At 41.7% G+C, this 21,588-nt stretch overlaps 1 protein-coding gene across 2 annotated transcripts; it reads left to right on the top strand.

The window, feature by feature from the left end:
• Positions 1 to 3,901: 3,901 nt before the first annotated feature.
• LOC134462536 (inter-alpha-trypsin inhibitor heavy chain H3-like) lies at positions 3,902 to 21,212 on the top strand. Of its 2 annotated transcripts, none has more exons than XM_063215620.1 (23): positions 3,902 to 4,010; positions 4,540 to 4,703; positions 5,053 to 5,157; positions 6,207 to 6,369; positions 6,567 to 6,677; positions 7,058 to 7,186; positions 7,433 to 7,549; positions 8,712 to 8,880; positions 9,209 to 9,319; positions 9,573 to 9,754; positions 11,404 to 11,583; positions 11,728 to 11,861; positions 12,135 to 12,343; positions 13,805 to 13,882; positions 14,017 to 14,136; positions 15,237 to 15,296; positions 16,004 to 16,042; positions 17,142 to 17,186; positions 17,791 to 17,946; positions 18,325 to 18,547; positions 19,179 to 19,321; positions 19,527 to 19,602; positions 20,637 to 21,212. In XM_063215620.1, exons 1-23 carry the CDS (start codon positions 3,936 to 3,938, stop codon positions 20,749 to 20,751), a joined length of 2,904 nt encoding a protein of 967 aa, XP_063071690.1. In that variant the 5' UTR covers positions 3,902 to 3,935; the 3' UTR covers positions 20,752 to 21,212. The 2 variants fall into 2 exon arrangements, with proteins under 2 accessions (XP_063071690.1, XP_063071691.1); XM_063215621.1 differs by having other exon boundaries at positions 3,903 to 4,010; positions 14,017 to 14,130.
• Positions 21,213 to 21,588: the final 376 nt, after the last annotated feature.

A 21,588-nucleotide genomic window follows, 5' to 3' on the forward strand; every position in this document is an offset into this window, starting at 1 on the left:
AGCATACAGTACGGTGCAGTATAGTACAGTACAGTAGTACAGTACAGTAGCATACAGTACGGTGCAGTACAGTACAGTAGCATACAGTACGGTGCAGTACAGTAAAGTAAAGTACAGTACAGTACAGTACAGTAGCATAAAGTACGGTGGAGTCTAGTTAAGTACAGTACAGTAGCATACAGTACGGTGCAGTCTAGTACAGTACAGTACAGTACAGTACAGTAGCATACTGCACGGTGCAGTAGAGTACAGTACGGTATATCACATTACAGTACAGTACAGTACAGTAGGCTATAGTAGAGTACAGTACAGTGCAATACAGTAGAGTACAGTATAGTCTTATAGATGTTAGCCCTCCAAAGCCAATAGGATTTCCACATGCTGTTGTTTTAAGTTTTTGAAAGACTATTTTAGTAGCCTATGTGAGAGAGGGAAGGCAGGCAGACATGTTTTAAACAAAGGACCACACCCACAAATAAAAAATAACGAACAAACAATAAATTAAGTGGTTAGGTAGCCAACATGTCATCTAGATTAAAGCCAAAAGTAGATGGAAAAACAGACATGTTACCATTTTGCTCTTTTAAAACAAAGTATCTGTCAATATACTGTATGTATGGTGTATTGTATATTGATTATTCATAATTTCCTAAGCATAAATGCCCTTATCACTCCATTGTACACTTAGGACTGCGATATACATATCTGAACATTAATCAGCATACATTTGTCATTTGACAGCTGTCACTGACACTTGACATGTACTACATGTATTATTGACTTGATTGATATGAATATATTTCAGTTGAACTCCTAGGGTTAAATCATTGAGGGGGTCCTAAGGAAGTAGTAGTAGTTTGTGTGTGTGCGCGCATGTGTAAGTGGGATTAAAATTATTGTTTGCCATCTTTATCTGAAGAGCAGACTGAGTGTCTGAACCTGCTAATGCTAACATGCTAACATTGGGACAGGTATGTGTGGCCCAGTTCAAGGGTTTATCTCTTCTCCCCTAAATTTTCTAACCACAATTTTCTTTTTGGATGTTATAGATATGACCCACTGCAAATTTTTAAAACTCTTAATGAATGTTGGTTCAATAGCTAAATGCCCAGAAATGAGCTCTCAATTGTAGAGTGATCTCATTCTAACCATGTTTTTAATGATTTTCCTGTTTTTGAATCTAAATAAGACATATATAACATTGTTTTTATGGTAAGTTTTGCACATATTTTCAAAGTTCAGTTTGTATACATCACACACAAATAGGTGGATTGGCCCATAACACCATTATGTCCAGGCAGTACAGCATTTTACTACTATTGGCTGGTTTTGGGCAGCCATCTTGGATTTATCCCATAAAAATGACCTTAATGACATTGAAATTTGGGGCACCCCTTCTGAAATGATGGAGAACACCCTAAGGAAGGTCTACACCGATTTTGGTGCTTCTATCCAGCGCGTAACGATTAGGCCCTTTTTGGACGCTAAGAGACCCAGCTACTATCAGATTCCTCTCATGCGTGAGACCAGAAATATTCTAGTAAGGGGAGATAGGACAGGTACATAGAAATTAATGGTGAAGATTCGTAACGCAAATATGGCGTCTACCCGCACATCTCCCGCCTTTCTGGTAACAAGAGCCAATGTGCCTGCCGAGCTGCGTTGCCAGTGATCCAATCATCTGGCTGCATCGGCGCACGCGAAATTATGCACATGCTCAGTTGCGCTCTGTCAAAAAAACCGTGAGAAAAGTGGCTCAAAAAGCTTTATTTTGACTAGTATGACACAACCAAGTAGTCTAGATTGGTCGTTTCAACCATATGGTTTTCACAACGGCTGGGTTCCCCTCCGTCCTATACTCAGTTTCCCCATTCATTTTTCCCATTGACTCTCAGATCTGGTCTACTTAATCGCGAAATAGCACTCCGAACACAGACATCATATATGAAGACTAGATGCGCCATCCGCGTTCCCGTCATGCAAGTCGAACGTCCGCGCATGGCGGCCATGATAGAGCAGCCTGTTGGCTCAACCAGTTGCACTGAGTTTTTGGTGATCCATACTCTTCAGATGGCCATAATTCCCTCAAATTTACGTGTATTTTCGAAAGGCTTGGTTTGTTATACAGTATAAAAAATTCCGAACGTAAGTGTTATGTTGATACTGCATAGTGATTAATATTCACGTTATATTATATTATATTACATTACATTATAATGTACATGGGCCTACAGTCATGTATAATATGGTTTAGTAGGCTTATTCAAGTAATTAAATAGATCCCATAAACAAATGCATTTATTATTCTTTTATATTTTGAGTAAAATAACAATTAAACGGTCCCATGTGCTACATTCTGCTTTGGGCTCGACAGCTCCACCCTGTGTTCAAAATGAGTCATGACGTTTAGAATGAAATTGTTGCGATGTAATCTCTCTTCCAGTACCTCATCTGTCGCCTTTAATTTGATGCAAATGCGATTAATATATGCCTTCCATCAACGTAATGCACAACAACGGTTAAAATGTGTACTTGCTATTGGTCCATCTCTATTTTTTGACAAATAAATAAGTGGGAAGCATACTGCTCTCCTGTGCGTTTTACCTCAGTCTACACTTAAGTTTTAGGGAGCCGTACTATTTATATACACGTGTCAATATTTCAGCGAAATAACAGCATACATATTTCAGCATCTCAACGTCTGAATTCCTCAGTTAACTTCAGGTGTAACGGAGGCTCTGTGGAGAGTTTAGGCTGCGCTAATATGGCCGACCTGTGCGGACGAGCTTGAAAAACGCGATGACGTATCTAGTCTTCATATATGATGTCTGTGACTCCGAAGGCGTCACCAAGATGGCCGCCATATGTCCCCTCTCAATCTAAATTCTCTCTGGTGAGACACAGGTGACACGTGACACAGGTGCTTCATGGGTATTGTAGGCTCGCGAAAACGCATTGCATTGCGTTTGTAGCAAAGACGGTCCGAGGGAAAAAACTACAAAATGCGGTGCCTCATCATTTAGAATAGTGACGGACCCGCCAGAATGGCTAGTGAACCTTCGGTATCTACTAGCCAACGCCGACTTTCACCCGCATTTGGCTACCTGGCGTGTGTTAGTGTTAAGCCCTGACACACACACACACACACACACACACACACACACACACACACACACACACACACACACACACACACACACACACACACACACACACACACACACACACACACACACACACACACACACACACAAGTGAGTTGAGTTGCAAGATTTCCACTTCCAAGTGCACGCTTAATTTTTAAAATATGTATATTGTGGTTTGGAAAAGTGCTCTTGAATGGTACTTTCTATTAGTGGAAGGGACAGATCCAGTAATCAAGCAGCCCTTGGCAAAAACAAGTATTGGACCCTACTATGGAGCATGCACGGCCATGTTACTCCCCTTTGCCGAGACCCCCCCCGCCCCAAAAAAAAACATATTCCTGGCAGACCATCTGACCCAGTGAGTCACTTCCATTTCCAAATTTACATTCTATTATTGGATAACCACAACAAATAATCTGTGGCAGTACACAGGTCATTGAACCGATAGCTATGTCACTGACAGCGATTAGGCAACAGGACCATGGCAGAAGGTTCTTCATACCTTGTTGCTGCCCTATCAGGATTTTATTTATAGTATGTTCAGTGTTTCTTGATTTGTTATTTATTTATTTCACTCAGTTTGTTTTCTTGACAGGTGTCAGTCTATAGTAGAGTATATCTGAGGTCCACCATGCACAATGTAGGCAAATACGGTGTCAGTGTGACCAGTACTATCCCCCAAAAGAGTCAATAATTGAAAGTGACACTCATCCCTGCTGCAGCCAATAGTGTGTTCTGGTCCACAGTATGAAAACACTGCTGTGGAGCACTTTGGGTCACATTGCCAGGATGAAGGGGGCTGCTGCAGCTGTGTTTGTGCTCAGCCTTCTGCTTACCGGAATAGATGGAGCTCCAACTGGGACGGTAAGCTTGTGCTTTGTCTTGGAGATTGATGTTGCCCTGTAGTGACCAGGATCCTAAAAAACAGAGAATGTGCTGTGATTTAAGTTGCTCTGCATTGTGAGTGCATGTGTGTGTTACTTAGAAGTGTTTTGTTTATGTGCTGGGAAGTATTTTTTTCTTGTTGTTGTTGGCTTGTTTTGAAGATAGCATTGGCTATGAGTGTATTTGTTTCCTGGAAATCAGTGTTTATTCTATTCATTTTAATTTTGTGTTAGTAGACTGCTGCCGCATTTTCCCTTATACGTTGTATACACTTATTTGTATGAGCTTATATGTTATTATGATATTTGTTATCTTCATTTAAAAGTGATTTAAAATTCCTATACTATAGGTTAAAGCTCCATTTTGCATATACCAGCCATATAACAACTTGGCTTATAGGTCGGTATTTGTTTTTGTGTTATCAGCCGGTGAATTCTCAACACTATGATTTTTATCTTGACCTTTTAACCTCAACTTTCTGACCTTAAATGATGTGTTGTGGATGCAGTCGAGGAACTGGGACATCTACAGCTACCACATCAACTCCACGGTGACCAGTCGCTATGCCATCACCGTCATCACCAGCCGAGTGGCCAACCGGCAAGACAACACCACAGAGATCGACTTTCACGTCAAAATCCCCAAGACTGCATACATCAGCAAGTTTCGCATGTGTGTATAGGCTACAAATATACAAAGGAGAATTCAGAATGCCTGTACTTTTGTAGCATCATTTATATGACAACACAGGCTACTACAGGTCAAAGTGATTCAAAAGTGTGGGAGGTTTGTGCAGCTCAATATTTGCTGGAGGGCATGTTTGTGCAATCCAATGTTGCAAGCAGAGCCGCAAACAGCTTTGCAGGCCCAGGGCAAAATCACCTGGAAGGGCTGACCCTCCTTTACGTTGTTTAGAACGTCATTCTTTTGGTTAACAAGACGTAAAAAGCAAATATTCTCTCAAACATCAACAGATTGTGTTGTTTGGTCATTCATTTCTCTCTTATTCGTTTCATGTCAGGACCATTGATGGAAAAACATACGATGGGATTGTTAAGCAGAAGGAAGAGGCCAAGAAGCAGTACACTGATGCTGTCTCACGCGGACAAAGTGCCGGCATGATCAGGTACGCAAGGCCTTACTAAGGGCTAGCTTGGGAATTCATGCTGCCTTGTGTGCTGGTTACCATTGGAAGGACAGCATGAAAATCTTCAATAGAGTTCGGGATCCTATTCCCAACCACAGTACACAATCTCATTTGTGATATTCCAAGACGGGGATTTTTTTACACCGTCAAATCAAATAGCCGGTAGATAGGGCCTTCTGTTTTTGCTCCCTCAGTAACACTGCTATGCTGTCTATCTCTCATCTCCATGATGGCTTGCTCTTTGGTGTCCAAAGATCACAGCACAAAGTGCAGCAGACAACTGTAAATGTTTGACACATCTATACACACATTTCTGTCACAGATTTTTTTTTTACCAAGGACTGTCAATAGAACAAAATTGCACTGACCACATGGTTAATGAGGAAAATGTTCCCCGCCACAAACATGTTACACGGTGAACAACTAATTATGAGCAAATTTGGATTGACAGAGATACATTACATAGCCTGCTGGCATGTTGTAGGTCACGTGTTGACAAGCCTCAGTCTGTCATCATAGTGTGTACTTTTAGGGCTCACACGGAAAAGACAAAATAGCACTCTTATGCTAACAAAGGAAGGAAAAAGCAGAGGTGTCTCAGCACTCTTTTGCTTTTTGTCTTTACCAAAAGCACCATGGTTAATGCACCATGTTATTGTTATACATGCCTTTTTCTACCATATCTTATGACTTTTATTGGGCGTGCTCTCAAAGACAACAACTACCATCCCTGAGTTTTAGCGCACCTTCGATTGAATCTTGTACTTTTAGGGCTGCTTCTGGGCTGATGCAAGTTAATTTAGAGGGTTAAGGATCAGGGAGGGTCACTGGTGCAAATCCCTAACCAGGAAGATGAATTTAAGTGAGGATTAGGGAATCTGAAGTACCATTCACTGTACCCAACATAACTTGACCTACTGGTTTATAGGACATGTATGTATGCGCATGGTGTATACGTGTACAAGTTACTGATGCCATGTTGGCAAGACAGTGCGATGATACAGTTCATTTCAATGCATTCCCTTTAGCACTGTAGGTAGGACTCTGGAGGACTTCAAGACATCAGTGGCCGTTGCTGCTCATAGCAAAGTGACCTTTGAACTCACCTATGAGGAGCTGCTCCAACGGCGTCTTGGCAAATACGAGCTCTTGATCAATACCCAACCTGGACAACCTGTTAAAGACTTTAAGGTAAACCAAAATAACACAAGTAGTAAGCTGATCACTCACATACGAGCAGAAATACTACTCTTACACATTTCTGTTTTCAATATTTTTTTTCTAAAATTTGTTAACAATTTTATGTAATTTATTTATTTGTATTACATGAAACCTCAGGGCACTGCAAAAAATGACAATGACATACCATGCATGTGCTCTTCCAACAGATTGAAGTAAAAATGTATGAGAAGCCAGGAATAAACTTCCTAGAAGTTACTGGCTCCCTTGCTGAGAAAGATTTGGCCAATGCTGTCACTAAGTCTCGTGCGGAAAAAGAGGTATGGCAATTATATACTGTATATTGTGAAGAGATGTTCTGGGCTTTTATTGGGATTGTTGCAGCCTCCATTGTCTAATGTGTGATAGGTCTGGTGAAGGGCTGTGTTCTCTGGGTGTTTTTTTATGTTTAAATTGTAGTTCCATTCATTTAGCCCTTTTATTGATTACAAGCTTTAGACAATTGACCAAGTTTGAGCCCAATTTGAACGAGTTTTTTTCTACCTGTGAACAAATATCATAATATACCAAATTTACAAGTGACAAGTGTGTGAGCGTGGTTAAATCTCCACCTGAATCAATTAGGCTATGTAAATGTTTGCAAAAATGCCATTACAGTTATCTGTCAGGACTGACCTCAGGCCATAATGTCCCCTATTAGGCATGGGTAAATTTCTACCCAACACATGACCAGCAGACAAAATGTGATGGATGTGGAGAGACAGGACTCAATGGAGACCTAAAAATCATGTATGATGTGAACCGGCCACAGTCGCAAGGTGACGTGGTGGTAGGTGCAGAACTTTTACAGAATTTACAGTATTTCAATAGGGCTAAAAATACCAATTCACAATGTCTTTCTGAAAAGAATAATACTGTAGTATACTGTACAGTGATATAATACACATTTTGAAGTATTCATGGAGTATTTGTGGATGACAACATTTTTGTATGCTCAGATTAAAATAAATGTTCACTTCTCTATACAACAGTGAAGCCTCTTGATGTGTATTGTCTCGGTCCTTTTTTTGTCCAGGAACATGGAGGCTACTTTGTTCATTTCTTTGCACCAACTGATCTTCCACGGATTCCCAAAAATGTAGTCTTTCTTATTGATCAGAGTGGCTCTATGCATGGAAGGAAAATGGAGCAGGTAACGTAAGACATAGCTGACTTGCAGATAGGGCTGTGCAATGTGGCAAAATAAATTAATTGATTGAAATGAATTGATGATTTTACATTACATTACATTAGTATTTAGCAGACGCCTTTCTTCAAAGCGACTTACAAGGAGCAATTTAAACAAGAACCGGGTAAGGCACAGTGTACAGTTGCAACACTGATGGCATAGTCCTTCAAAGAGTAAAGAAGAGGACAATGCATTAAAAAGTAGTAAAAATGTAAACAGAAGACCTCAAGGTGCAGTGTACAGTTGCAACACTGACAACATTGTCAAGCACAAGGTAATAGAAGCAACATTAAATAATAGGAAGGTAACAAGGCAAATTGGACACTGGCAACAATGTCCAACACAGTGATAAAGAAAAAAATAAGTAAAGGATTTTAAAAGGATGTTAAAAGCAAATTAGGTACATAAAGATGTTAGGTACATAAGAGATGTTAATAGCAGTGGCTTAAGGGAAGACCTCAGAGAGTAAGACTAAGGAAAGAGACTAAAAACTAAAGGCTACGAGGTGAGAAATAGTTATGTTAGAGTGTTAACCCATTGACGCCTAAGGCACCTGCAAAAAAGGCTGCTGAATGCCTGAGCCCTTTTTAAGAAAAGCTGCCCTCACCCTATACAAACCTAAATATCTCAGCTTCTGAAGCACATACAAACATGCACAAAGTTGCATTTAAACGCTATGACCCTCATCATTCATTAGAATGTGCTCATTCATCTCAAACAAACAGAGATTTTTAGTAAAGTTGTCTCAAATCTCGTGAACCTGAATGTTGCGTAATGCAGCTCCAGGCGCCAGGGCCAATGTTGCGCAACGCAACATCAGGCATCAATGGGTTAAGCAGGGAAGCTTTCTCTGAAGAGGTGAGTCTTCACTAGCTTCTTGAAGGTTGAGAGGGATGACTCTGCTCTTGTAGCAACTGGTAGCTCATTCCACCATTGAGAATCTGATCTGTTTTATATTAGTTAGTCATTAGTTTAGTGGGCTGAATCCTATTACATCACACTTTATGTGGCCGTGTGCTTTCATACAATAGTACATGGCCATTCACAGTGGAAAGCAAAGAACATAAAGATTTTTACAAAGGTGAGGCCTGTGCTTAAAATGAAGATTCCCCTCCCTTTCCAACAGACTCGAGATGCTTTGCTCAGGATCCTTGAGGACCTGGCAGAGGACGACTTTTTTGGCCTCATTCTGTTTGACAACAAAGTAACTCCATGGAAGAATGAACTACTCCAGGCCAACCCGAGCAATCTGGACCAGGCCAAGGCGTTTGTCAGGGAGATCACAGATCGCGGTTGTAAGTAAGACATATCTCATTCGCCTGGTCTGGGTGCGCCTATACAGTACCTCATGCAGCACTTTACAAGATATGGCTATCACAAGGAGGCTGTTTTAATGTGTCCAACTGCTTCTCAGGCCGTCTAGGGCAATAAATGAAAAAACACGTTTTAACAGGACAACACCAGCTAGCTAATGAGTAGAGTTTCAGTGACAGTTCCTACAACATACCGTATAAACTAGTTCATTGCCATTCTTGAAACAACAAGCATATTGTAGTGTCCAAAACTGTTGATTGATAATTTCTCATTAAATGGTGCTTTAAGTTGTGATTTTTCTCTCTACAGCCACAGACATAAATGCTGCGGTGTTGAAAGGTGTGGAGATGATAAAGAAGCACCCCAGAGAAGGTTCAGCCTCCATTCTCATACTGCTAACTGATGGAGATCCAACCTCAGGTCAGACATACAGCCCCTTAATGCACGCCGTACCTCCAGTGGCACGCTGTAATAGACATTGAAAAGTTAACAACCACAGTACAATACTATGACAAAACACAGGGCCTTTAGTGATGCACTACGACTTGGTCATTGCCATTCTGGTTACAGCAAATGTATAAAACCGTGTCTTAACGGGTTAAGCAAAGCTGTACGGTCACAGTTAACAGCTTTACAAGACAAGCTCAAACATAACGCTGTTTGGCCTTTGAAGGAGAGACCAATCAAGGGAAAATCCAGTCGAATGCCAGGGAGGCCATTGGGAAGAAGTTTCCTCTGTACTGCCTGGGTTTTGGAATGGATGTGAACTTTGAGTTCCTCCAGAAGATGGCCAAGGAGAACAGTGGTGTGGCTCGCAGGATCTACGAGGACTCTGATGCTGCTCTTCAACTGAAGGTATAAACAACTTTGTATGTGGACATACTGTAGCCTACTTACAAGGGTCATTCCATGTCAATTCACATGCCCTCCCCAGGTGACCCCCCTCTCCGATCTGCCTGGTATCTCACATACAGGTACATTTTGATGGCAATCGAAAGTATTAGCATCCTACGTCTATCGGTTGTGGAGATGAGGCCCTCCAAAGTTTGGGTGTCATGCCCACTTTTCAAGCCTGTGAATTGTACACACAATTTACAAGCAGATTTTGACACCCCTAGTTTTAATTTAAAAGGAAGACACAGGCCTAAAAATCGCTGTGACCCCCTCAATATGACCCTGTCTATCAGTTGATGTATTTAGCACAAATAGCATACCTTGATTATTTGTGGATATATATAAAGCCTTGACAACTGAATTTGTGAAAAGCAGGTTTAAGAGACTTGACATTTTGGAGTTCCAGATCTTAGAAACTATGTATGCTTTTGGAGTTATAATTGTTTTTCCATCATATTTGGGAACTGTACAGTGTATTCCAAATGTTTTAGGGCACTCAGACTTTAAATGACAGAATAGGAGGGACTCAAAAACAGCTTTGGAACAAAATGACCCCATGGTCCCCCTTACTTCAGTCCTCAAATTAATCATGGTAGGGGTTTTTGGTAGGGCTTTAATAACCTGACACTGTGGCAGCTGGTATGTTTCACCAACGTCTTCACAATACCATCTCTGAACCTTCAACAAATGATACATTTTCAAATGATACTTCTTTTCAAAGAAATCTTGCATGTGATTGGATAGTCATGAGTGAGCGGTTAGGGCGTCAGACTTGCATCCCAGAGGTTGCCGGTTCGACTCCCGTCCCGCCAGGTTGGTGGGGGGAGTAATCAACCAGTGCTCTCCCCCATCCTCCTCCATGACTGAGGTACCCTGAGCATGGTACCGTCCCACCGCACTGCTCCCCATGGGGCTCCACTGAGGGCTGCCCCCTTGCACGGGTGAGGCATAAATGCAATTTCCTTGTGTGCAGTGTGCAGCATTCCCTTGTGTGCTGTGGAATGCTGTGTCACAATGACAATGGGAGTTGGAGTTTCCCAACGGGCCTTCGCCTTCACCTTCATAAACAATCTGTCCACCATCTTTACTGATGTGCCACTTCAGCCACTCACAGTGACATTGACCCATGAAGCTCAGAACGACATGTGGAAGAAGAGCCATAACACCAGAGATTCTCCCCTCTTTGGAAAATCCCACCCTGTGATCCTGATTGGCTCATTCATTCATAAATGATATTGATTTACACTGTTCTGAGAAACCAGAAACGCCCTCGCGCGTAGTTTGGCAAAACGCCGCCAGGTGGCGTAAGTCAAGTTAGAATTTAGGCACATGTTGCTTGAAACCATTCACAAATGTGTAGAAGAATGTAAAATGTTTGCAGTTCAGGTACCCAAACAAAGTAGAATAAGAAGATTCATTGCCGAACTTCAAATTAATATTGTGAAGTTGTCTACCTTACGAATCATTTCATACAGAGTAGGCCTATTTCATATGACACCTTAATTTCCTCTGGGATTAATGTTACTCTACTTTACGCTACATGAAACAGCACAACAAAGCCTCAATAAGTTGAATTCACGTTCCTTACATACTGTATATTTCCCCCACAGGGTTTCTATGAAGAGGTGGCTACTCCTCTCTTAACTGATGTTGAGATGAACTACACCGGTGCCTCTAACCTCACCCAGACCACTTTCAGCCACTACTACAACGGCTCTGAGATTGTGGTTGCTGGACACATTAATGACAACAACATAGAAGACTTCAGTACAGACGTCATTGCTATATCAGTAAGACACCTTTTTTTAAAGCCATGTACAGTTCCTCCAATACCATGACATTCTCATTTGTAGAGTGAAAGAACTATTCTGTGTGGTAGAAATGTGTCAACAATGCTTATTTCAGTTTGTCTATTTTTTTTGTCTTGATGGCAGAGGCACAGTAAGGTGATGTACAGGGACATCAAACCCACCAAGGCTGAAAGACCACCTGCAGTATTGAGTGTCTATGAGAACTTCCTGCAGAGGCTGTGGGCCTGCCTGACAGTGAAACAGCTTCTGGAGAAGGAGTGAGTGAACACAGCCTTGGATGGGTGTTGTTATCTGTGTGTGTGTGTGTGTGTGTGTGTGTGTGTGTGTGTGTGTGTGTGTGTGTGTGTGTGTGTGTGTGTGTGTGTGTGTGTGTGTGTGTGTGTGTGTGTGTGTGTGTGTGCGTGCGTGCGTGCGTGCGTGCGTGCGTGCGTGCGTGCGTGCGTGCGTGCGTGCGTGCATCTGCATCTGTGTGCATGCGAGTGAGTTTCTACTGTTGTTGAGAAGTTGAATTGAAGCTGTGCCTGTTGTAGGTTGACGCTGACTGGTGAAGAGAAAGAGGCAGCTAAGAAGCAGGTCGTTGAGCTCTCTCTCAAATACAGCTTTGTGACCCCACACACCTCCATGGTGGTCACTAAACCTGAGGGGGAGAGCTCCCAGGTGGCCGACAAACCCAAAGAGGGAATGAAGCAGCACAGTGGGGGGTCGACGTCCAGTTTACTCACGACAGGAGGCTTGCCATGTAAGAGACACTGAATGTCTGGAAGTGTGTAATACCAGGGGTGTTGTAGTGGGGTGGAGTGGCCAGGACAACAAATTATCCAGGACAGACCTAGCCTAGTAAACTAGCGCCACCCGCTGGCGGGCATTTTTTTTTACCTGCGAGTGGTCTAGCCTCGCATAATGATTCAAATCTGCCACTATGCCCTGAATCTGGGAAACCAATCACAACGCAGATATGTTTTTTGAATCAAAGCAGGCAGAGTTTTGAGGGAGTGGCGATGAAGCTAGCGACGCTGGGAAAGCACGATAACAAGAAAGATGGTGCTGATATGTCTGAGCGTTGGTCTATAGGCACAGGCACGGTTTGAAAGACAACGGGTTGTTCTCATCAACAATCTTCGTATGTATCGTTCATTGGGGCCAGACTAAATTACACATCCAATCTCACATTTAGTCTGGTTTATCAGGCTAGGACAGACCTGAACCTGGGTCCCCATGGGCACTTTGCCTGTCCATGGAACAGAGCATCAGCCCAGTGCAGCACAGCACCCACATGGACGTTTTAATTGATGGGGACCCATATGATCTTATTCAGCATAGCACCCAGACTTTCTTGCTACGGTCCTTTCTACCATTAGTGCACTGCAACATCGTGGCCTTTCTACAAACATGAGTGTGACAGAGAAGAGGTATCCGGGCACATTCTAGAATTAGAATGTTATTTCAATTCCTGATGTTTTTAACTTATAGAAACAAATCTGCCATGTTGCTATACAAGATGGTTAGTCTCAGCACTGCCCCTTGTGGCTTGGAGTAGACCTAGTGTCTCTCATGGCCCAGGATACTGCACCTGAGGACACTCATATAATTAGATGGCTGTTTGTTTCTCTTACACACCCTGATGAAGGCCACAGCGCCGAAACGCGTTGGTGTTTTTTAATGCATTTGCCCCTTAAATAAAGTTTGTTTTTTTACTACATTAACCAACTGAAGTGCCTGGACCAAGGATTTTTTTCCTTCTGTCTTTTTTGTTATTTCAATTCGTTGAACATTGTCATAGCATTCAATGATGGTCGGTTGAAGGTGGAATTGGCTCAGTCAAAGTTAAGAAAATGACTCATTCTGAAAGATTTCACGAGTGTGTTCATAGCTTCTGAATGGTGATTATAAACGCTAATGAGCTCCCTTCATGCCAATGATGCTTCACAGTAAAGTTGTGTTGTGAAATTGCATGACATGGGGGGGGGGGGCTAAGCCCCCCACATTTGGGCTTGCATGCCCACGGGGACCCCGGTTCGAGTCCGGCCAGGGTCATTTCCCGATCTCACCCCTTCTCTCTGTCCCACTCGCTTCCTGTCACCATCTCAGACTGTCCTATCAAATAAATGCATAAAAGCCCCAAAAAATATATATATAAAAAAAGAAATTGCATGACATTTACTGATGTAAACATTGATACATTGATTTTTCTCTTTTTCAGCAATATCTAGCCGTTCTGGCGGCTATGGAGCTCGAGTTGCCAGCTTTCCGACTTATCACCACACTCCACTTTTAGCAAGTTAGTAGTATTTTCATTCTTTTGAACTTTTTGGGATAAAGAAATGAATTGAATTTCAGCCTGAAGAACTGCAGCTGTGTTTCTGTGTTCCATGCTGATTGTCCATTATTGGTCCTGTCACCATGCTTCCCTAGGTTCAGATGACTATGACGATGCTGATATGATGTTGTCTGGACTGGATTATGGTGCTAGTCCTCCTATGTTGAAGCACTTTGGCGCACCTGCAGGACCACCAGGACTACCAGGAGGTGCTGGTTTGTTAATAGCTTTTTCACTCTGTAGTTGTAAGGATAGGGAGAGGTCAGTGCATCAGGTAGACAGTACACTACCATTGACACACCTCATTGCCCAGGGGGGTTAAGGTGATGGTTTGTCTGGGACCGCCCATACAAGAACAGGTGCATGAGAACAATAGGAAGGTGAACACAGCGGAAGGCATGTGGGTGAGTGAGAGGGTGGCGGCCTCATATCTCCCCAGTGGAATTAACTTGTGGACATGATGATGCCGGTGTTTGCAAGAAGGTCCAGAACCGCTTCCCCCTCTCCAGCCGCGCTATTGAAACCAGATGCTTGGACTTCCCGGCAGCACAGAGCCATCACTTGGGGCTTGGCACCTGGTCCGTCTTGCCTCAGGTAACCTAGCATCAACACTCCCCGGGTCGCACAACCGCCAAAATTAGCATCTCACATTTATACACGCTCGCCTTGATGCGAAATATAGTTAGGGCTCTGCTCTGCAGGCAGGGAAATAACATTGTTACCCAACGAAGCCTCGGGTGTTTTAGTATAGTTTCCATTCTAAAGGGCCTGGTCTGCAATATGGATATTTTTTAACAACGTTCTGTTCATTTGATCCTTTCATTTACACACAAATTAAGGTCTTGGTTACACGTATGCAGATATTTTTTAAATCTGGATATTTTTTAATTTTTTATGTGTAACTCCATTGTGTTCTAGCCCCCTAAATGATTAAAAACGGACATTTGACATGCACATTCTGAAACTCTGTTTAAGTGTAAACAAGTGGTCAAAATCAACGCGTTTTCAAAAATATTCATATACGTGTAAACAGATTCCAGTATTTCACTCCCTAAAATGATTCTTTCCAAAAAAACGCTGGCAAAAGTGAAGATTTGGGAAAACTGGTTTTGCGTTTCCATTTAAATTCATTAAAAATTTGGACAAGAATATGCTCAGAGCATTTACACTGTACACTGCATATTCAGAGCGTTTAAACCTAATGGTACTTTCACAAATTATTAACTATAGCTTTTTGTACTCAAGTTTGTACAGTACCAGAGATAATGAAGAGAAGTGTCTCCAAGATATTAAAACAATATGTATCTTTCTATAGGTTTTGGGAGTTCCGGGGGATACGGGGGTTCCAGGAGTTCCGGCAGTCAGCCAAAGTCAGGTATGCAGTTATGCTAATTGATCTAATGGCAGCACAGCCCATATCTTCCATCCTAATCTATACAGAGCGAGAGAGAGAGAGAGAGAGAGAGAGAGAGAGAGAGAGAGAGAGAGAGAGAGAGAGAGAGAGAGAGAGACCTTTTGAGATTAAGTAAAACCAGCAGGGAAGGGAGTCAGTCTTGGGTGCGGAGGGTGACAGGTTGGAATCTCAAAACAGTTGCAAGACTGCAGGTGGTCTCCTGCATCATTCACCATACAGTTGTACAGTATGCAAATTATTCAGGCCTTTCCAACATCCTGACCATTCTAATGGGGGCACAAGTTGTTTACAAAAACGTGAAACGAAAATGTCTCCATACTCCAAATATCATGCCAAAGGTTATGCAAAATCAGAAGACATCTTATATAACAGCAATACGTTTTATATGTTATTTGGATGTTAAGAGTAAGACTTTTTTTTTTTAAAGAAATGTTGACAAATCATTCCCCCATTAGAATCTCGGAGAGGGCTGAACAAATGAAATTGGCAGGAATTCTACTTTCTGCAGTAAGGCTTCCATTGATTAAACATGGCTGTGCTTTTCTAAATATTGAACAATGAATGACCTCTTCTGGTGGGTATATGGTGTATATCTGCGTACCACACAGACGAAACCGTCGTAACCTTATGTGTCTTTCTCTGTTTTTTGGTTTTTTTTTTCGATGCAGGTCGTACTGCCAGCATCAAACTAAGTCGGCCAACATCAGGTATGCAGCCCTTAGAAATTAGGCCACAGGGCAGTATTCTAACACATGTAACACACTTCTAAAGAGCGCCCAAATTCAGTGTGACTATCTATCACTTATGCTGGACCCAGCCACTGTGGACCTTGTGCCTCTAAGAATCCTGGGCCCAACCTATGTGGACCTTATGACTACAATCTATCTATATCTTCTTCTTTTTGTCTTCTTGCTATTCTCTCTTGTTTCTGTCTCTCCTCTCTACTTCTCCTTTTAAATCCATCTTTAACATAGATGTTCTTTTTTCCATTTGTTAAGCACTTTGAGTTGCATGCCTTGTATGATACAGTGCTATACAAATACAATTATTATTATTATTATTATTATTATTATTATTATTATTATTATTATTATTATTATTGTTATTATGACCAATCCACTCCTAAAGAGGCTGACGGTAAAGGTGATTGACTGGCCAAAGATGTTCACAGACCTAAACCCTATTGAACATCTCTGGATGGAGGAATGTGAGGGGTTGAATATCTACCAACTCTGTGATGTAATCATGGAGGATTGACTCCAGAGGCAAACTGTAAAGCTCTAGTGAACTAGACTACACCCAGGGAGTGTGTTAAGGCAGGACTGGGAAATAATGGAGGCCAGACAAAATATAGTTATTTTCAGCATTTTCATTTAGGCGGGCATTCACTTTTGATGCCAGGGGTTAAACGTCATACATTAATATTTTATTAATATTTTAACATTAATATAAACTTCATGCGTTAATATTTTGGATGATATTCCTTTTTACAGTGCTATTCCTCTTAATCCTTTTGGTGGACATCTGAGCGACTTTGCCAAGGCGGGGATCATTATCGTTTACAGTAACTGGCGGAGAAGCTATGTGGGCATGGGTTTACAGCCACAATTTCTGAATGAATATTGATTCTGATCTTATAATCATGTTGTTAAATTCGAAGGCTTCCATGACGAGTCGCCATTGATTAAACGTGGCTGTGCTTTTCTAAATATTGAACAATGAATGTCCTCTTCTGGTGGGTATTAGGAGTATACCTGCGTATCTGTTGTAACCGTATGTGTCTTTCTCTGATTTTTTTTTTTTTAGGTGCAGGGCGTGCCAGCAGCTACCCACGTCATCGGCCAACATCAGGTATACAGCCCTTGCAAATTGGGCCACAGGACTGTATTCTAACACAGTGGTTACCAACCTTTTTCTTCAGGAACCCATTTTTTTTCTATTTTCTAAGCTTTGGTGACCCAACCGCGCGTCACATGATACCCACTGTTTCCTGCGAAAACTCATTTTAGTTATTTTATTCCTCAATTCGTCTTAGGTGAAATATAGAATAAATATTTAATGTAGCACTTACATTTTGTTGCTTCTATGAATATATTAGTAAAATGCTTTGTCATGTATTCAGCATGGGCTAATATATGGTATTTAAAATCAAAAGGGCTTCGCGACCCTCTGTGAATCTTTGGCGACCCATAGGTTGGGTCCCGACCCATAGGTTGCGAACCACTGCTCTAACACATATTGGCCCCAAACACACTTCCAAGATGACTACTGCCTTCCTAAAGAGACTGAGGGCCTAAAGAGACTGAGACAGTCTATATAATCTACACACTTACTATCTTTCGTTGTGTCAAGTCAGTGTTGTGCATCAAAAAGATGCGCGTACATAATCTGCAGAAATGTGAGGGGTGTGCTTTTTTGTGGGATGCTGTACACAGTATATACTATCTAATTTCAGGGCCTTCCTTTGTTGTGCCCACTGACGTATACTTTACGTCAGTGGTTGTGCCTTCCACTGCACGGTTCCTATTGGCTGCTGATGGCCAGGCCACGCCTCTCTGCTTTGACATCCCATTGGGCAAATCTCTGAAACTGCTGGAGGATCCCGCATCAGGTAGAGTGACATCCAATTTACAGTATTGTACCAATACACCAGATATGAGCATCTACTGTAGACCTCCCACTGATAAACACTATGACATTATTTTCATTGCTTCTTGTTAGAGCTGTGCTTTTCATTGTTAGTGTTGTTTAGTCATTATTATTATTATTATTATTATTTTTATTGTTGTTGTTTTGGCTGCAACTTATTGACCTTGGTAAAGTTAATGATCGCAATGCTGCTAATCTAACATACTGTATGTACTTGTAGTAGTATTGCATGGCAGAATGTCAGTTTCCCTTTAAAGTGCTGAAGTATGGTTTGGTCAGTTTTGTTTAAAAGTGCTAAAACTAAAGGGGGATTTTGACATTTTGTCTGAAACTACTGCAGGATTCCGCATGAATGGAGAGCTGTCCTCAAGTGGCGCAGGTGGCTTCCAAAAGATTGTCATTCGCGATATCGCTGGTAATGGGACGTCCTTGTACACTTTGGAGTTCAGCATCAGTGACATTATCGCGACAGACCATGCACAGGGACACGACCCCATGTCTACCCCGTGGCCAGGGAAAGAAAAGGAGGTTACGATTTTAAGGCCAGGGCTTACAGTTGACAGGTATTGTGCCTTTACATTTTTTTCCTACTTTACATGGCTCTACTTTGCCGAATTTTTTAATGTTCCTATCAGTGAATCGCAGCACCAGGGTTGACATGGTACGAAGACTTTTGGTGTTCGCTTCTAATTCCTAGTTCCTGTATTAATCTCATGTGTTTTTGGTTTTTTTTGCCTTCCGAGGTTCCCCTGTCCCAAACTAATCCTTACCACTAAACCTGTCCCTAAAGACTGTGAGTGACATACATAACGTATGTTCCTGCACAGTAGTCTGTTAAAGATTATTATGACCTGAAGGTTAACCTCACACTTTACAGATTTTATTGAGAGCAAACAGCAAACTTGTTGGCACGAGAGGCAAAATGTTCATTGTTCGTTCTACGCAAATACAGTCTGACAAGTCAAGCAGTGTGCGCCTTCTTCATTGTTGTCTAAATGTTTCTGGTCTGTTGAATAGGCCTAATTTATATCATTATTGTATATGTAACATTATTTTATTTTTTAATACTAAAGGGAACATTGACAGTCTTATGATGTTGTCAAGGGAGCGTTTGGAGGTGTATGATGATTGTTCAAAAAGGTTGAGAACCACTGTTCTAGACCAAACACTAATGTGTGTAATGTGTTCCTGCAGTCTGATGGTTATCATACGGGAGGGTGAGGCAGACGTCACCCTTGGCAGTACCCGAGTTGTCATTCTGCTCCATCAGCAGAACGGAGAAAAATTCCTGTGGCCTGCAGTGCGAACACGCCCCCAAGGGGGAACAGGCATCATTGGTAATTCATCATTTTGAAATATTAGCCTTCTTGATCTTAGTAATAGTACAGTAGTGGTAATAGTTGTTGTAGTAATCTATTATGTATTGTATTGTGGGTACAGCAAACTCACAGTGCTTTTCATGTTTGTTAATGACTACAGTTTGCATAACATCCTGAAACTGTTGCCGTTTTTGCTGACATTTATTTCATTTCTGGGGATAAGGTAAACCTTCAGTTGTGTATGAGAAGATCCCTGCATCAAAGCTGAGAATTCACGGGGAAGAAGTGGACACTTCTAGGTGAGAAACTTTTGGGAATGAACCAAAAAAGATTGTGCAGGTCCTTTGAGGTAAAGTTTGTGATTCCCTATCACAAGTTAAGTTAATTTTTTCCTAAAGAAGGGAAGGTCTGTGAATATCCTTATTCCTCCAATCATGTTAGTCAAAGCAGTAGGCTAAAGCTGTTTTGGGACGTCCTCTAAGAGCCTGAAACGTCTTCAAGCTCCAAAGAGTCCCGCTACTTACAAGTGAACTGAACTGAAGACCAGTTACTTGCAACTGAACTGTTTAGATGAAAGGAAATAGTATACATAGCCTGGTTCTCACAGACGGTGCGTGTGTGTACACAAACTACCGTCTGGTAGCACTGCCGTTAACATGCTCTTCTCGAGTCACAAAATAAGTGGTGCATTTATTTCAACTCACCACAAAGTCCTCCAAAAACGTTTTCTGTTCATCTCTAAAGAGTCAATATAGTTTATGATCTGTCCTGTGACTCATCAATGCGAGCTGCCATTGATATTTAAGAAATAAATGCTCTGTTTATTTTCTACTCTAGAAGCGCATGTTAATGGCAGCGCTACCAGACGGTAGTGTGTGTAGCTCCGCTCCACCAGGGGGCTCGGGAGCTACACACACGCACCGTCGGTGAGAACCAGGCTAGAGTATACATTGGACCTTTCATTAAGTTCAGGCTGAAATTTTCCATCACTGTGGGTGTTGATGACACACGCATGCACACACAAGCACACACATGTACATGCACGCACGCACGCCCATCCACACACACACACACACACACACACACACACACACACACACACACACACACACACACACACACACACACACACACACGCACACATGCACAAGCACACACTTTCCTTTTTAATTAACCTAGAGTATCTATTAATCCCCCACTCCCACTCCTTCTATGCACCCTTTCTGCACAGGCTAATTCATTTCTCAACATGTTACACAGAAGTATCTCTATGTATGTGATGGATTGATCTTTTAATCCTGGATCCTTACTACTGTATGTCTTCATCCTCCAGAGTGGCTGCTCAGGACTACAGCATTAAGGCGGCACCCATGGTGCCGTGCATGCTTGTCAGCCTCCGTGATGCCCTGCAGAGGGAGCTGTCTGACTTCACTGTCTCTAGCCTGTAGAAGAAACAACAAAAAACAACAAAAGAAGACATATTAGCTCAGTGGTTCTTAACCTTTTTTTTCTTAAAGCACCTCCGTATCTGTGCCCAAGACAAGCCGTGCACCCCTAACCCAAACCTCTACACTCGTATCGTGTATCGTATAGACACAAAAAAATGTAATTGGGCCTACAATGATTCTTGCTCGAGACATTAATCCATACCTTAATGACTTTACATGGGGACCAAAACACGTTTTAATTTGGTTTTGATTTGACCTAATTATGATGTTTGCAAGCATAATTTTGATCACAACCTCAACGCAAACAAAATTCTGCAGACCCCCTGTAATCTCTGGTGCACCCCCAGGTAAAGAGTCACTGTATTAGCTGATTTGATTAGAATTCATTGATTTTATATATATGGGCTGGGACTTAACACAATTAATTTTGATTAATTAACTACACAAACATTGACGCAATTTTTTAAAAAATACACATTTTACTGGCTCTAGTTATCTAGTTCTGGATTTGACCAGTGGAGGGCAACATTATGCCTGATGGTGTACAGCCTGCTGAAATTAATTAGATTTTTCTCTTCCTAAATATATAAAACATTTATGCCGGCTCAACAACTGAATACATGTGATGTGATGTGCACTGCCAGATTCTGAAAAAATTAAACAAATTCCATCCCCATCTTTTAAAAAATTCTTATCATTCTATTTGTAGTGTTTGTTAACGCACAAATAAACTATTGTGCAAATTGTCATAACCTTTGCTATCTGTTTTCTTCTTACACCTTTACACCTTATTGGAATAGGTCTATATATGAAGGAACTGTATACTCTACACTTCTG

This window comes from Engraulis encrasicolus, chromosome 14, assembly GCF_034702125.1.
Source record: "Engraulis encrasicolus isolate BLACKSEA-1 chromosome 14, IST_EnEncr_1.0, whole genome shotgun sequence".
NCBI lineage: Eukaryota > Metazoa > Chordata > Actinopteri > Clupeiformes > Engraulidae > Engraulis > Engraulis encrasicolus.